Source organism: Nipponia nippon, unplaced genomic scaffold (genome assembly GCF_047370975.1).
Source record: "Nipponia nippon isolate SJK-2023a ecotype South Korea unplaced genomic scaffold, ASM4737097v1 scaffold_29, whole genome shotgun sequence".
NCBI lineage: Eukaryota > Metazoa > Chordata > Aves > Pelecaniformes > Threskiornithidae > Nipponia > Nipponia nippon.
Window position 1 is genome coordinate 551631 of NW_028262346.1, and position 12484 is coordinate 564114.

General features: G+C 39.1%; 1 protein-coding gene across 1 annotated transcript in view; it reads left to right on the plus strand.

Moving 5' to 3' along the window:
- The window catches only part of LOC148054929 (protein hinderin-like), a 52680-nt gene that overhangs the window by 11173 nt on the left and 29023 nt on the right, over positions 1-12484 (plus strand). The window contains exons 2-3 of the mRNA XM_087763636.1: positions 5055-5239; positions 12264-12372. Of these exons, the coding sequence (XP_087619762.1) occupies positions 5055-5239; positions 12264-12372 (294 nt within the window). The remainder of the gene's footprint in view (positions 1-5054; positions 5240-12263; positions 12373-12484) is intronic.

Here is a 12484-nt window from a genome sequence, read left to right on the forward strand (position 1 = left end):
TGACATGTTTCTCGCTAGCTCCACTGGAAAGAAGGGGCAGGCTGTGTCCCCTCAGAAGAGGACTCCAGGTTGCTCATGGAGATGTGCTAAGGAGGGCCATAAGCTCTAGCTCTGCTCTCAGGGTTTTCCTCATTATTAGCTCTAAGCAGACATACGCGGTGTATGCACTCATTTCAGGTGTCTCCTTTTCTTAGTGAGTTGAGTGTTTGGGAGTTGGTTCCAGTTCTCTTCCACATCTGCTGACCTGCTTGCTGTCCAGGGGCTCAGCTTCTTTCCTGTGTCAATTTCTTATCTTCTTTGCCTTGCGGATTAGGGTAATCACACTGCCCTACCTGACACATTGTTGGAAAAAAACACTTGAAAAATCTGTGGCACTTGGCAGTTCTGGAATTAGGGGCTTACAAAGAGTAACACAGTACACTTGAGAGGACTGAAAAAGTTGTGGTTGTTCAGGAGGCCTCTGTTGTTGCTTCTTAGATCCACTCATCCAAAGTCTACAGTCCTCCTTTTCTCCCCGCAAATATTTTTTTATTTGCCATGCAGGCAACCAACTTCCCAAACAGTCCCACTTTGGAACTGGTGGTTTTCAAAAGTGTGGTTTGATAACTTGATTTAAACTGATCTAAGTTTGAACCCCCGCTGAAAAGAAGATCCCGTGATATATTGACACCTTCTTCTTTGTCCCAGCACTTGTGATACTGCTGCTTTATACTGAGCTGACTCTGGAAGCTGATCTGGCTGAAAACTCTCCCAGCCAAAGTGGCGGGGGGAAGCAATTTTCAGCCTGTTTGTCAAACTGCATCTGAAATGGCAATACAGGTTCCAACTACAAAAACGTATTGCTTGGCTTGTCTACTTATCACCAGTTTTGCATCATTAAGTGTTATGTGTTCTTGGCCCGGTATAATTGCAGCAGATTGCACACATGAACTGCTAATTATTTTATTTTTAAAACAGATATTGCAGAACAGGAAAATAACATTCCAACATGTTTGCTTTTGGAACTAACCTACCACGGCAATCTGTTAGTTTGATAATGGTTAAATTCGCAAGCCCTTGCCTCAACAGGGTGCAGTAGGGTACCATTAAGGCAGCCATCTGTTGAACTTATATACTGGAAGCATGAATTGCCTTGCGTTTTGGGTTTCTGACTAGTTATAATGTAGTCATGTTCTCTGGATGCCACTGATCTGCACTGAAAAATGCATGGATCAGAGTTCAGTGAAAGGTGAGCATACAAATTTGGTATCGATGACTGGGAACCCGTCAGATGAGCGCTAGGTACAGAGCAGGGAAGAGATGAAACCTCATGGGTGTACACATGCTGGTAGTAAATGCTACTCTGTGGCAAGAGTCTTAGCTTCTTGAGTTGCTTAGTGATTCAATAGATCTGTAAAACTCCATTTGCAGACCAAGGCTACCATTATGTTGGATTGATTCATCAGGATGAGCAGCTAAAACAAGTTAAATTCTATGAGAGTTTTCCTGCATTAATTTAAAAAGTGAATTTAGTTGGCTCTAAATGGACATTTGTTTTAGTATCTTGAAGAACTGACTTTCCTCTATTAAAGCAGAATAATGTATCTATATGGTGCCCTAACTTGAACAGTACATAAAGATTAGTAAATAAGACCCCATTAAAAATACTTATAATGTAAGTAACATGGGTCCCAATAGCCTTTCTAATGTCCATTAATGCTCATTCTGAGGATCAGAGCTCATTTTACTGAGCCATTTAGTCAAACCGTGTGATTATTTAGAAAGTTAATTCATGCATACTAAAATCTAGCTTAAGTAATGCAGAGGGTAGGAGGTAAAACTCTATGGAGACGATAGTCCTTTTTGTTATTTAATGATCAGCCATAATTAACTTGCAAATTTGAAATAATTAGAACAAATTAAAGGTATTTAACTTTGCCTCCCTAAAGAAAAATTCAAATTGCACCAAATGCAGCTTTAAATTATTCAAGTCTCAGAGGTCTGTGCTGGGTTTTTTTACAATGCCTTTTCTATGATGAGAATACCAATCTGCTTTTTGTCAGAAAGCATCCTATCAAGTAATTGTTCTTTGTGTCTAATAAATGACAGCTATTCTTCTTTGTAAAAGTATTTCACTCTCTGAAGACTACATCAGCATTTTCATGGCATTTTAATTCAATAAAACAAAAGGTTAATGTTTTTCTACTTTTTAAGGAATGCAAATACTAGCAGTATTCAATGGGTCCTGAATGACATTTAAAATTTGCTATTCGTGCTCAGCAGGAATATCGCGATATAAGGCTCAGACAAAATGGAAAAAACGTTCAAGGTGTGTTTTTCTTTGTTGGTGATGTACTTCGATATTCATAAGGAGGCAGCAATGCTGAGACTCGCTTCTTTTCTGGCGACGCTACTCTACAACTCCTGCCTTAGTATGTAGGTTAGGTAGGTTAGTAAGGTCTTTATTTAGACAGTCTTCTCTGTTTCAGGGAATAGCATGAAAATTCATTGGATATCGTGGTGCCCTGCAGGAAGTTCTACTAACCATGCTGCATTTGAGTGATACAATGGATTGCTGGATTTGAAAATAGAGAATAACCTATTTTGTCACTTAATCTCTCTAGCTATACATAACTGATCCCTTTGGACCATATGCTAATATTAAATTTTCCAGGTTGCAATAGTCACATCATTCATTTTACTAATTGTTCCACAGGCGAATGAGTAACTATGTTCTGAAATAGACTTTTTGTCCTTTTTTTTGTTTAATTTTGGTACATTGTAAATTATTGAATTTTTGATCTCTCTGCATTACCCCTTTACCTCCTTAGTCTGCACACCTCTCAGATTAAGTGCTTAACATTTTAAGATTGGAATCTCTATCCTTACTTGAGCAAAACTTTAGCGTGAGCTTTCTTCTAATAAATACTAAAGAACTAGTCTCTAATTAATTGTTTAGTGAGCTGTAAATGAAAATACACTTGCTTTTGTTATTTCCTCATAAATTAGCTGCTGGTGTCTGTTTCTGTTACAATTGCCTCTGCCGAGTGTTATTTAAACCAGAACTTGGTATTCTAGAGGTAACCGCACCATGTAAAAGGTATTGCAGTGAACCAGTTGAGTAATCGCCTCCTCATCTACAAGCCAAAGGTCACTGTCTTTACAGAAGATCTGTAGGTTGTAATTAAATGTACTTTAAAAACTCAGAAAGCATCCAAATAATTACAGCCTCAGTGTTTTTAAATGCTGTTAATCATCCAAATACAGGCAAATGGTATATCAAGTCCTGTATTATCAGAGAAATCTCGTCAAGTATTACACCTTTAAGCCTCTTTAAACCGTTATTAGAGTCCAAACCCACCTCTTGCTGTATTCTGGGTTGCAGGAATTAGTAGGTTAATAATTTCATATAACTCAAATAAGATACTAATTTAGCCCACCATAAATTTTAATAACATTTTGCAATATCATTAGTGGCCACACAGTTTGAAGCCCTAAAGTAAACGGAGGTTATTCAGAGAAGTTTTATCCAACACTTCGGCCAGTTATTACAGGTCATAAGCCATTATATAAATGTTCTGCATTAATAATACAGGAGTAATACTAATTGTCCAACAGGCGCAGTGGGCCCTATTAAACAATGGCTCATACAGCACATTGATTTGAAACTTTTAATTTAGCTATCATTTTCTGATGGGAACATCTGCTTTTTCCTCAGATGTACAGTAACTTTAGTAGTGTAAGCTTTTAGGTAAAAGATTCTTATGAATCAACCTCCACAAAGCTCTATCCCAAATAATACAAACTTAGTGGCAGTCTTTGGGTTGCCCATGTAAAATTGGTGCTTAAACAGGAAAAAGATTTGTTTAATCTTCTGTTAACTTAGGAAAGCTGTATGTTACTCCCATGATTGCGAGTAGAGCAGTATAATCTTGGGATGAATTGTATTCCTTCATATGCATAATCCAGAGATTATTTTATGTTTTTAATTGCTTTTTATAATGGTGATGGGGCTAATGATGTATACATCATTATCAATGTTACCTCATTTAAAGCAGTAGTTGTTTCCCAGAGAGCAGAATTTGAAAGCGGTAGGTTGTCTTTACTGAGAGAAAGATGGGTCTCCATAGCCTTCTGTCTACCCCATAGCCTTCTGTGATTGCCTGTGTCTGCAGAGACTGAAGTCATGCTTGTTTCACATCACCAAATTTGCCTCCTGGCATTATCTGTGCAGTGTTTATCATCTTTTGCTGAAGTTCATCTTGAACCATAATGGTTCTGGTTAGCTTTCTGTTTTCTAACTCCTCTCAAGCTGCTGCACTTGCTGCACCAGATAGTTTGCCACCAGTTCGCTCATACCTCCTCTATCCTGCTTACAAGTACCTCTGTTCATTCATTTCACCTCTTTTTGTCTCATCTCCTCTCATCCCTTATCTTCTTTAATCAATGTATCGCCATCCCTGGAGGTATTTAAAAGATGTGTAAATTTGGTGCTTCGGGACATGGTTTAGTGGTGGACTTGGCAGTGCTAGGTTAATGGTTGGACTCGATGATCTTAAAGGTCTTTTCCAACCTAAACAATTCTATGATTCTAAATGATTCTATGATCTGCTTCCCTTTTGCAAACCATTACTCCAGTTTTCTCTTCACATAATCTTCTCTGTTTCCCCTTTATCCTAGCAAAGTGAGCATTTTTTTAATTAGTTTTTCTTCTAACCTTGCTCCACTGTGCTGGACAAAGTACTTTCTGTATCTTCATCCCACTTGTCCCGTCCTAACCACTCAGGAAATCCAGGACTTAATGCTTTAGGGAATGTGCCAAATGCCACAAAACTCCAAATAAAATTGTCAGAGTGCTGCCAGCTGCTGATAACCAAAGACTTCTGATAAAGTAGGTTGGTAACTCTTCAATCCTTAGGCATCCTGCTTTCAGGCATTGTAAATGGATTCAACAAGAGCTCAACCAGCAGCATGACGGTTACGCTTCTGGAGAGTGAAAGTCGGGGAGAGGACTGGGTGCAGTGTTAAAAGGGCTGAATGCATCACATAATAACGTGATCTTTCTTTCCTCACAGTGTACCAGTGTTGAAACATGAAGATTATTTTCCAAGGACACTTCCAGTGAGCAAAACCTCCAGAACACCAAGGAGTAGTGGTGGGAGCAGTTCAGGGAAGAAGATGATTGGTTTTGGTGCAAATGTGGAAGATGGGCAAAACCTTCTGATACCAACCAAGAGGGAAGGCACCAAGCCAAGGAAAGGTAAGGGGAAACATACTGTATTGCAGGGCCATGAGCATGCTGATGGCATTTAGAAATCGTATATATGTGTTCAAGAGCGTATCAGTAAAATGCACAATTAGAGGGAGAGGATTGCAAGTTGCTTAAAACAACTCAAGAGAAGGTAGCTATGTTTAAAGTAATAAAAAGCATAGAAAGCCTTGTAAATAACAAGTGATCTTCTTGGCTGGTGTTCCTGATGGAAGGGAAAAAATAGCTCTTTAATCTCAAAAAGCTACTTCAATAAGTCTTTTTCCTTTCCTAGCAAGCAGAGAGAATAAGTGCAGTGGGGCTTGCTCTTGAAATGTAATCTTCTTCACATTCTTTTCCTCCCCAAGTAATGGCTCCACCATCACAACCTGATATTTTGCCACACAGGGATGTCTGTATGGCTAGAATCTATCCTGCTTTTAGCTTAGTACCTCCACTTAAGGAGCAGAGAAGCAGTCTCTCTTAGGAAGAGAAAGGGTTGGGAACAAAAGCAGCTTGGATGTTTCACTGCCAAGCCTTGAACATAATCCTTGGTTCAATTATGAGCTAGCTTTTTTTTTAATTTTAACTTGTCAGCCAGTTTGCCGTATATGTCAGCATAAAAATAAAGAAAATGGCAAAATGAGAAGAAATGTGGTGCAGTTCTCAAAGGAACAAATAACTTGTGTTATTGGTTAAGACCGTACCAACATTAAAAAGCAGTCCCTGTGAAGAAACTTTCAAAAGGGTATCATCAGCCTGGACCCAAACAGTGGCTGAGGTTAATCTCTTCCAAGGCACAGCTACAAAAATTGGAAGCCTGTAAAGGGCTTATGTCCAAAAAAGTCAATTTCTAATTTGAAACAAAATCATTTTTGACTAACAGGGGTTCAGGACCCATTACTTTTGCTGTATAGTCTGCTGACATTTCACACTTTCTGTTGTGCACAATGAATCCTAATAGTCATTTTATAACATTGCTACACCAATCAATTTAAGCAAGAGAAAGCCGTTACAATTCTGCAAAGTTTCAGGGGCAATTTTCACTGATGGTTTTATGTTTTTTTCAGCTATCATTATTTTTTTCTTCTCTTTTCCTCTTCCTTCTCCTCCCTCCTTCTCAATACTGTAGTGATGAAATTGAGATTTTTCACAGTTGGATGATGTGTTTTGTTCCTTGGATAGGGATAGTCCCTAAAAAGTAATTTATTTTCCATAGATTCATGGAAAAAAATCCAACCTGGCCTCTTCTTCATTCATTCATTTCATTTTGTAGTACTTAGGAGAAGTTACAAGCTGCACCTGGCTATTGCACATAGCAACTGAGCTGCACCTGTGCTGATTTAGTGATTGTAGTGGTCAGCATAATGTCTGAAGATGGTGGGTATCTTTCACAAACGCTGGGATTGCTGGCTTTGAAGATGTAGAGCTGCATGGCAAAATTTAACTTATAAACATTGGCACTTGCTGTGATACCAGATAAAGTTCAGAGAAATGCTTTCAAGCTGTGGAACAACCTCAGGTCTATTACTGATTTGAATGGCTTGTTTATCACAAGGCCTAATTACCTAGCACTAATCACTGAAGTTGAAGTCTTCTGTATTTAGTACCTTTTTAATTGGCTTCCCTCTGTTATATGTTTGGATTCCTTTAATAAGCATACACACATACTTGTAAAGTGTTTTTTCCATCTTTGGGGATCACCAGGGCACAATGTCAAGTTTCTTAATTCTAGTTAGCTCTGGACTTAGCTGTCTCTGTCCTTGCTTCTGCTGAATCCTCCCATCTGTTGCTGACCTGGGATTTCTGCTTCAGAATTTATTTTTTTATTAGGAAGCAATTATGTAGCATCTTGCAAAAATAAAACGAGGGATGCTAACATTGTTTTCTGTGGTGAATTTTATAAAAATATTGTATTTGCCTTACTGTGTCAGCGTGCTGAGCTGGCAAGCCTGGGGGTCTGTCTTGGACAATGTTCAGTATCTGTGGTGTCAATACGAAGTGATCCCTCTACTGCAGTGCATTTACCTGAGCTCTAGCTAAGCCATGTGATGTGAGAAACAGGAATGAAGTCAACAAGATGACATCTTGAGGCGTGAAACTTGATGTTATTTAGCCACAAACCTTAAGGTGGCCTTTTGGTCACAAAACAGCAGTGCTGGATACTGTGTACGGAAACATGTCCACTGAAAACCAGATGTTAAGCGATTGCTACAGAGGTTTATTTTTCTCATGCCTTGATCTATCTTGTCTATTTAAATTGTATTTTCTTGGGGATGGAGGCTCTCTCCAAGGACACCTTAGTGCAGTGCCAGTGCTGGTTGCGGGCCTTTGGGCTCACTATATGATCTCCCTGTACCACTGGGAATGGTGGGTGGGTGCATCTAGGGGACAGTGCAGCTCATGATAGTGTCCTTCCACAGCAACATAGGCAGTTGTACCAGATTTTGGTGTTGTCTTGTTCAGTTACCTTTGTCTTCTTAGATGTTGGGGTTTTTTTTGGTTTTGGTTTTTTTTTGAGAAGATAAAATGATTAATCAGGAAACCATTACCATGCCTGAATGGTGGAAGGCTTTACTGCCCACAGGACTGCTCGTTTACTGTGAGTGCAGTGAGTTTGGAAAGGGTGATTTCCTAATAAACCCACTTTTCCTTTCTCCCTGCAGATGTTTAGTAATGGGGAGAAGAGCACTGTTAACCTGGTCCCATCACCTCGTGGAGTGAAAGGGGCACTTCTGCTCTCTTTTCAAGGTAGAAGCTTACTGGATCAGCTTAGGCAATCAGCTTTTATTCTCTCACTGTTGCTTTTTGTTTCCTATTTCTGTTTGCTCCTTAATTTTTATTCCTGTGCTTTAGCAAGTATTTGTGTCTTGTATCCAAACTTTTTTAGTTTTACTAGCAAAACTTTAAGCAGACAAAGCAATCCTCAAGTCTTAGATCTTTTCAGCAGTAAATTGTTTTTATTGGTGTCACCAGCAGCTATGTCAATTTGTACTAAAATCTAACAACTTGTCTAGTTAAAAAGCACTGGAGTACAGAAATGTGTGTTTCTCTTCCTTTCTGCCCTGGAAAATTTTGCTTTTGGGCTGGGAAACTAAACTAGATTCTATCCATTGCATTTTGCAATATTGGGCACTTTACTTCTCTACATTTCTGCTTAAAGTCTTCCTCTTTACCCCCTTCCTGAAATATCTCTGCATTGAAATGAAGAAAACTATTTTTCCCTTTGTATCTCATTGGGGGACATAGCATCTGCATAATATTGTATAGCATGCATAGCTTTCCTTACCGTATGTAAAAGAAAAAGCCAGAGAAGGAAAATTATTTTAGCTCATAGAATCTGTACTTTTCCAGGGGCTGATTTTTCTGTATAATGTTTGTTTTTCACTAGGTTTTCTAATGTAGCTTCTTAGGGATTCAGGATCTGGAACTTCTTCCCTTGAGGGAAGACTCTTCCCTACAATCGAATAGAGCAATTAGTTAATATTAGTGAAACGCTTTGAAGATGTGAAGTACTATATAAATGTTAAGTTATGAATATTAGTATTATTCAATTCATAAAGATTTCTTTCATGATTATCAACCTAGATTTCCCTTTGCTTGCTTTCATCCCTTACTGCTTGAACCAGCCTCAGCAGTATTTCTTCGTTCTTAGTGTTTACACTTTCAAAATGTAGACTGCTGTATTTCCCCACTTTCTTCATGTTTTAGTTGTCTGTTTCTCAAGCAGAAATATACAGCTATTTGAATTTTCTCAATTGAGTCTTTAATCTACTTTAAATCATTCTTATACCAAGTTAACCAAATTGAAAATAGTATTCTTAACATTACCATTTAGAAGACATCTATAATTGCTTTGGGGGTAGCTTTCCTTGCAAGATCACATCTAGTTTGTTTTTTGCTTTTCTTTGCTACTCCAGATTCTCTCCATTGGTGTCAGGATTTAGATTATCACACCATGAGCTTTATTTTTTTTTTCAAGGGTGAATGTGTCTATTCTTTTTCCATGTTTCTTGCTTCTCTAGATCATCTGCAAGGTCTCCAGTCTCATACTGTCTTCCAACACCTGCAAATCTAATTAATTTGCTGTCATTTGTATCACCCCAGTTCTCTATGACTTTTCATAAATAATTACCAGTCACTTCATAAATTCATTAACTAATTCCCTTTAGCCCTGAAATATATATCCTTCAGACTAAAGAATTTGTATCTTCCCCCCCCCCCCCCCCCCCCGATAATTTCTTTTCATCACCTTTATATAGGCAGGTATTATACATCAACATGGTCTTCATTATCTCCTACTTGACAATATTCCTTTTCTTTCTTTTTTCTCATAGTATATTTAAAAATTATTAGCTTGGCCATTTTAGGATCATTATCAATTTAATCTTGTTCGTATATTCATAGACCTGCTTGCTCTTTGGTGTTTCTTTTCCCACAATCGACTTGCATGCCTTTTTCAAGATGTATTTTTAACCATTTTTTGTTTAGATATGCACTTATTCAGGATTTCTTGCTAACTCTGTTTTATGTCTGTGCAGCCTAACAGCATCAGTATATTCCTACTTATTCCTTTTTTTGTTTTCCATTTCTAGCCCTGGTAATATTTTCAAACTTGGTCTTTGAACAGTCCCCTTGAGGCTGTATTGGCCACTTCTGAGTCCATATATTTTCTTTTTCGGAGAAATACATCTACTTTGCTATGAATGTAGTATGTTGACAGCGTGCCAGCCTTTTCTCATATTAGGAATTGAATATATTCTCCCATGCTCACCAGGCTTTTATTAGTTCGGTATTAGTTTCCTAAAATCCAGCTGCCTCATTCCACTGTCACATGAAATGATTTCTAAATATCTCGTATTCGATCATAAAGCCAAAAGTCTAAGCAAGAGGCTTCCAGTCTTTATATGCATACCCACTCTTCTCATCATGGATTGGCACACTATCAAGTTACCAGGGACACACAATCAACATATATCCCCATGATATTTCTAAGAGTTCCTTCGCTGATAATTAATTCTTTGTTAGGTGAGATTTTTTTTCACTGCATGGTACTGAAGCAGGGCGATAAGAACCCATTTTTTTGTTAGCCTCCCTAGAATACACCTTAAAACATGTGGTTTTACTATATTGTGTATATTTGTATTCATCTTAAATCAATGCAGTATTTTAAATAATGGGGATCCAAGGGATTAACTTGGACATCTGTAAATGTTGCTCTGAAGCTGGAATTACAACCTTGTTGTGTTGCTTCGTGTTTCAGCATGGATGGTAGATAATGTTGCTGTTCACAGAGCTGAGAAATATTTAGGCATGACAGAATTACTTAAAGAGCTAAACACTGATTTGACTTTATTTTTGCTGAGACTTGTAGTTTTCCCTATACTTACTATTTAGTTAAGTGATGTTGGTTGGACGGAGCTGATCAGGCTAGATTAAAAAAGCCCAAACCCACGGGCTTTTGTGTAGTAGATCAGATTGCTCCTAATTTGCCTGTTCCACTTACCTCTGACTACCTGTATGCAAGTTGTCTAACTAAATCCTATCTATAAAACCCAGTTCTCAGGTGGGTGGGTGAAAGGTGGAAGATGGGTGGAAAATTGGCCAGACCACCAGCCTCACAGCATTGCCATCAGTCAGCAGACAGCCAGTTGCTAGTGGTTAACTGCTTAACATTAACAACCTGGACAGTGGGACAGGATGCATCTTCAGCAAGTTTGCAGACAACACCAACTGGGGAAGCGGTCAATATGCTGGAGGGTAGGGCCCAGTATTCAAGGGACCTTCGACAGGCTGGGAAAATGGTTTGACAGAAACCTGTTTAGGTTCAACAAAAGGAAATGTCAGTTCCTTCAACTGGGTTGGACCAATCTCATGCAACAGGACCAACTGGGTGCTGACAACCTAGAAAGCAGTTTTGCCAGAAAAGAACTGGGTGTCGTGCTGAACAGCAAGCTGAACACAAGTCAGCAGTGTGCCTGTGTGATGGACTAACCAAACTTCATACTGGGCCATAACAGCAAAATAGTGGTGATCAGGTTACTGAAGTGACATTTCCCCTCTGATCAACTCTGGTGAGACTGTATCTGTAGAGTGCTATGTCCAGTTTGGGGCTCACAAGGCAAGGAGAACATTGACAAACTGTAGGAAGTCTAGCAGAGCCAACCAGGACAGTCAGGGGGCTGGAGCGTATGACCTGCTGGCAGAGGCTGAGAAAGCTGAGTGTGTTCAGCCTTAAGAAGAGATGATTCAGCACAGATCTTCCTGCTTTCTTCAGCTATCTAAGGAGAGGGTGTAGAGAAGAGGGAATGAGACTGTTCTTGGAAGTCATCAGCAACAGAGCAAGAGACAATGGGAAAAAGTTATAATTCAGGAAATCCTGACTAGCTATACAGAAATCATTTTTCACTATGAGGGTGTTCAAACACTGGAACCAGAGAAGTTGCCCAGAGAGGTAGGTTAACTATCAGTGGAGACATTCAAAACCTAACTGGACAAATGCCTTAAACCTGATCTTGTTGGCCCTGCTTTGAATGGAGGATTGGACTCCATGGCCTCCAGACTTCACCTTTCAACCTAGATTATTTTGTAATTCAAGAGTTATTGGGAGGGGGAAAGAAGGAATAGACTAACAGTTCTATTTTATTGAAAGCAAAATACTGTTATAGTGATATTTACACTTGGAAAACTAACATGTTGTAGCATGTCACGAGAACTGCATCTGTGGAAGAAGCTGAATCCTGTGGACCCTGGTAAGAAATGATAACGGTGCAAGTCCGTCAAGCTTTGGGCAGTAAGATGGAAGCTGTAGAGTGTGACTTATTCTACAGATTTGATTCTATGTGATCCTGAAGTGCATGCTATGCATAGTGCTGTCAACTGATGAGTTCTTCGTTTGCCATTTCACTGTATATATGGCACTCCAAAAATGTTGCAACTTTTAGTCCCAGTGTTCTGTAATAATGCAGAATCACGAAACATCTGTCCAAAACTTACTACCCGCTAATGTCTGGCTTGTCTTCACTTCATTCCACAGGGACAACTTCAGGACCTAGAAAGGATGCAGCCACATCTCCTCTGCTGATAGGCAGCAGCAAAGACCTTGCAACCACAGCCACATCACCAGTCCAACATGACACTTCACGGTAAGCCTCTAGGTAATCTCTGGTTTAAGATTCTGCAAACGTAACCATCAAATTCTCCTAGATGCGGGCAAGTGGCTGAATTTCTATGATATTTCATGTTAGCACGAGCTGG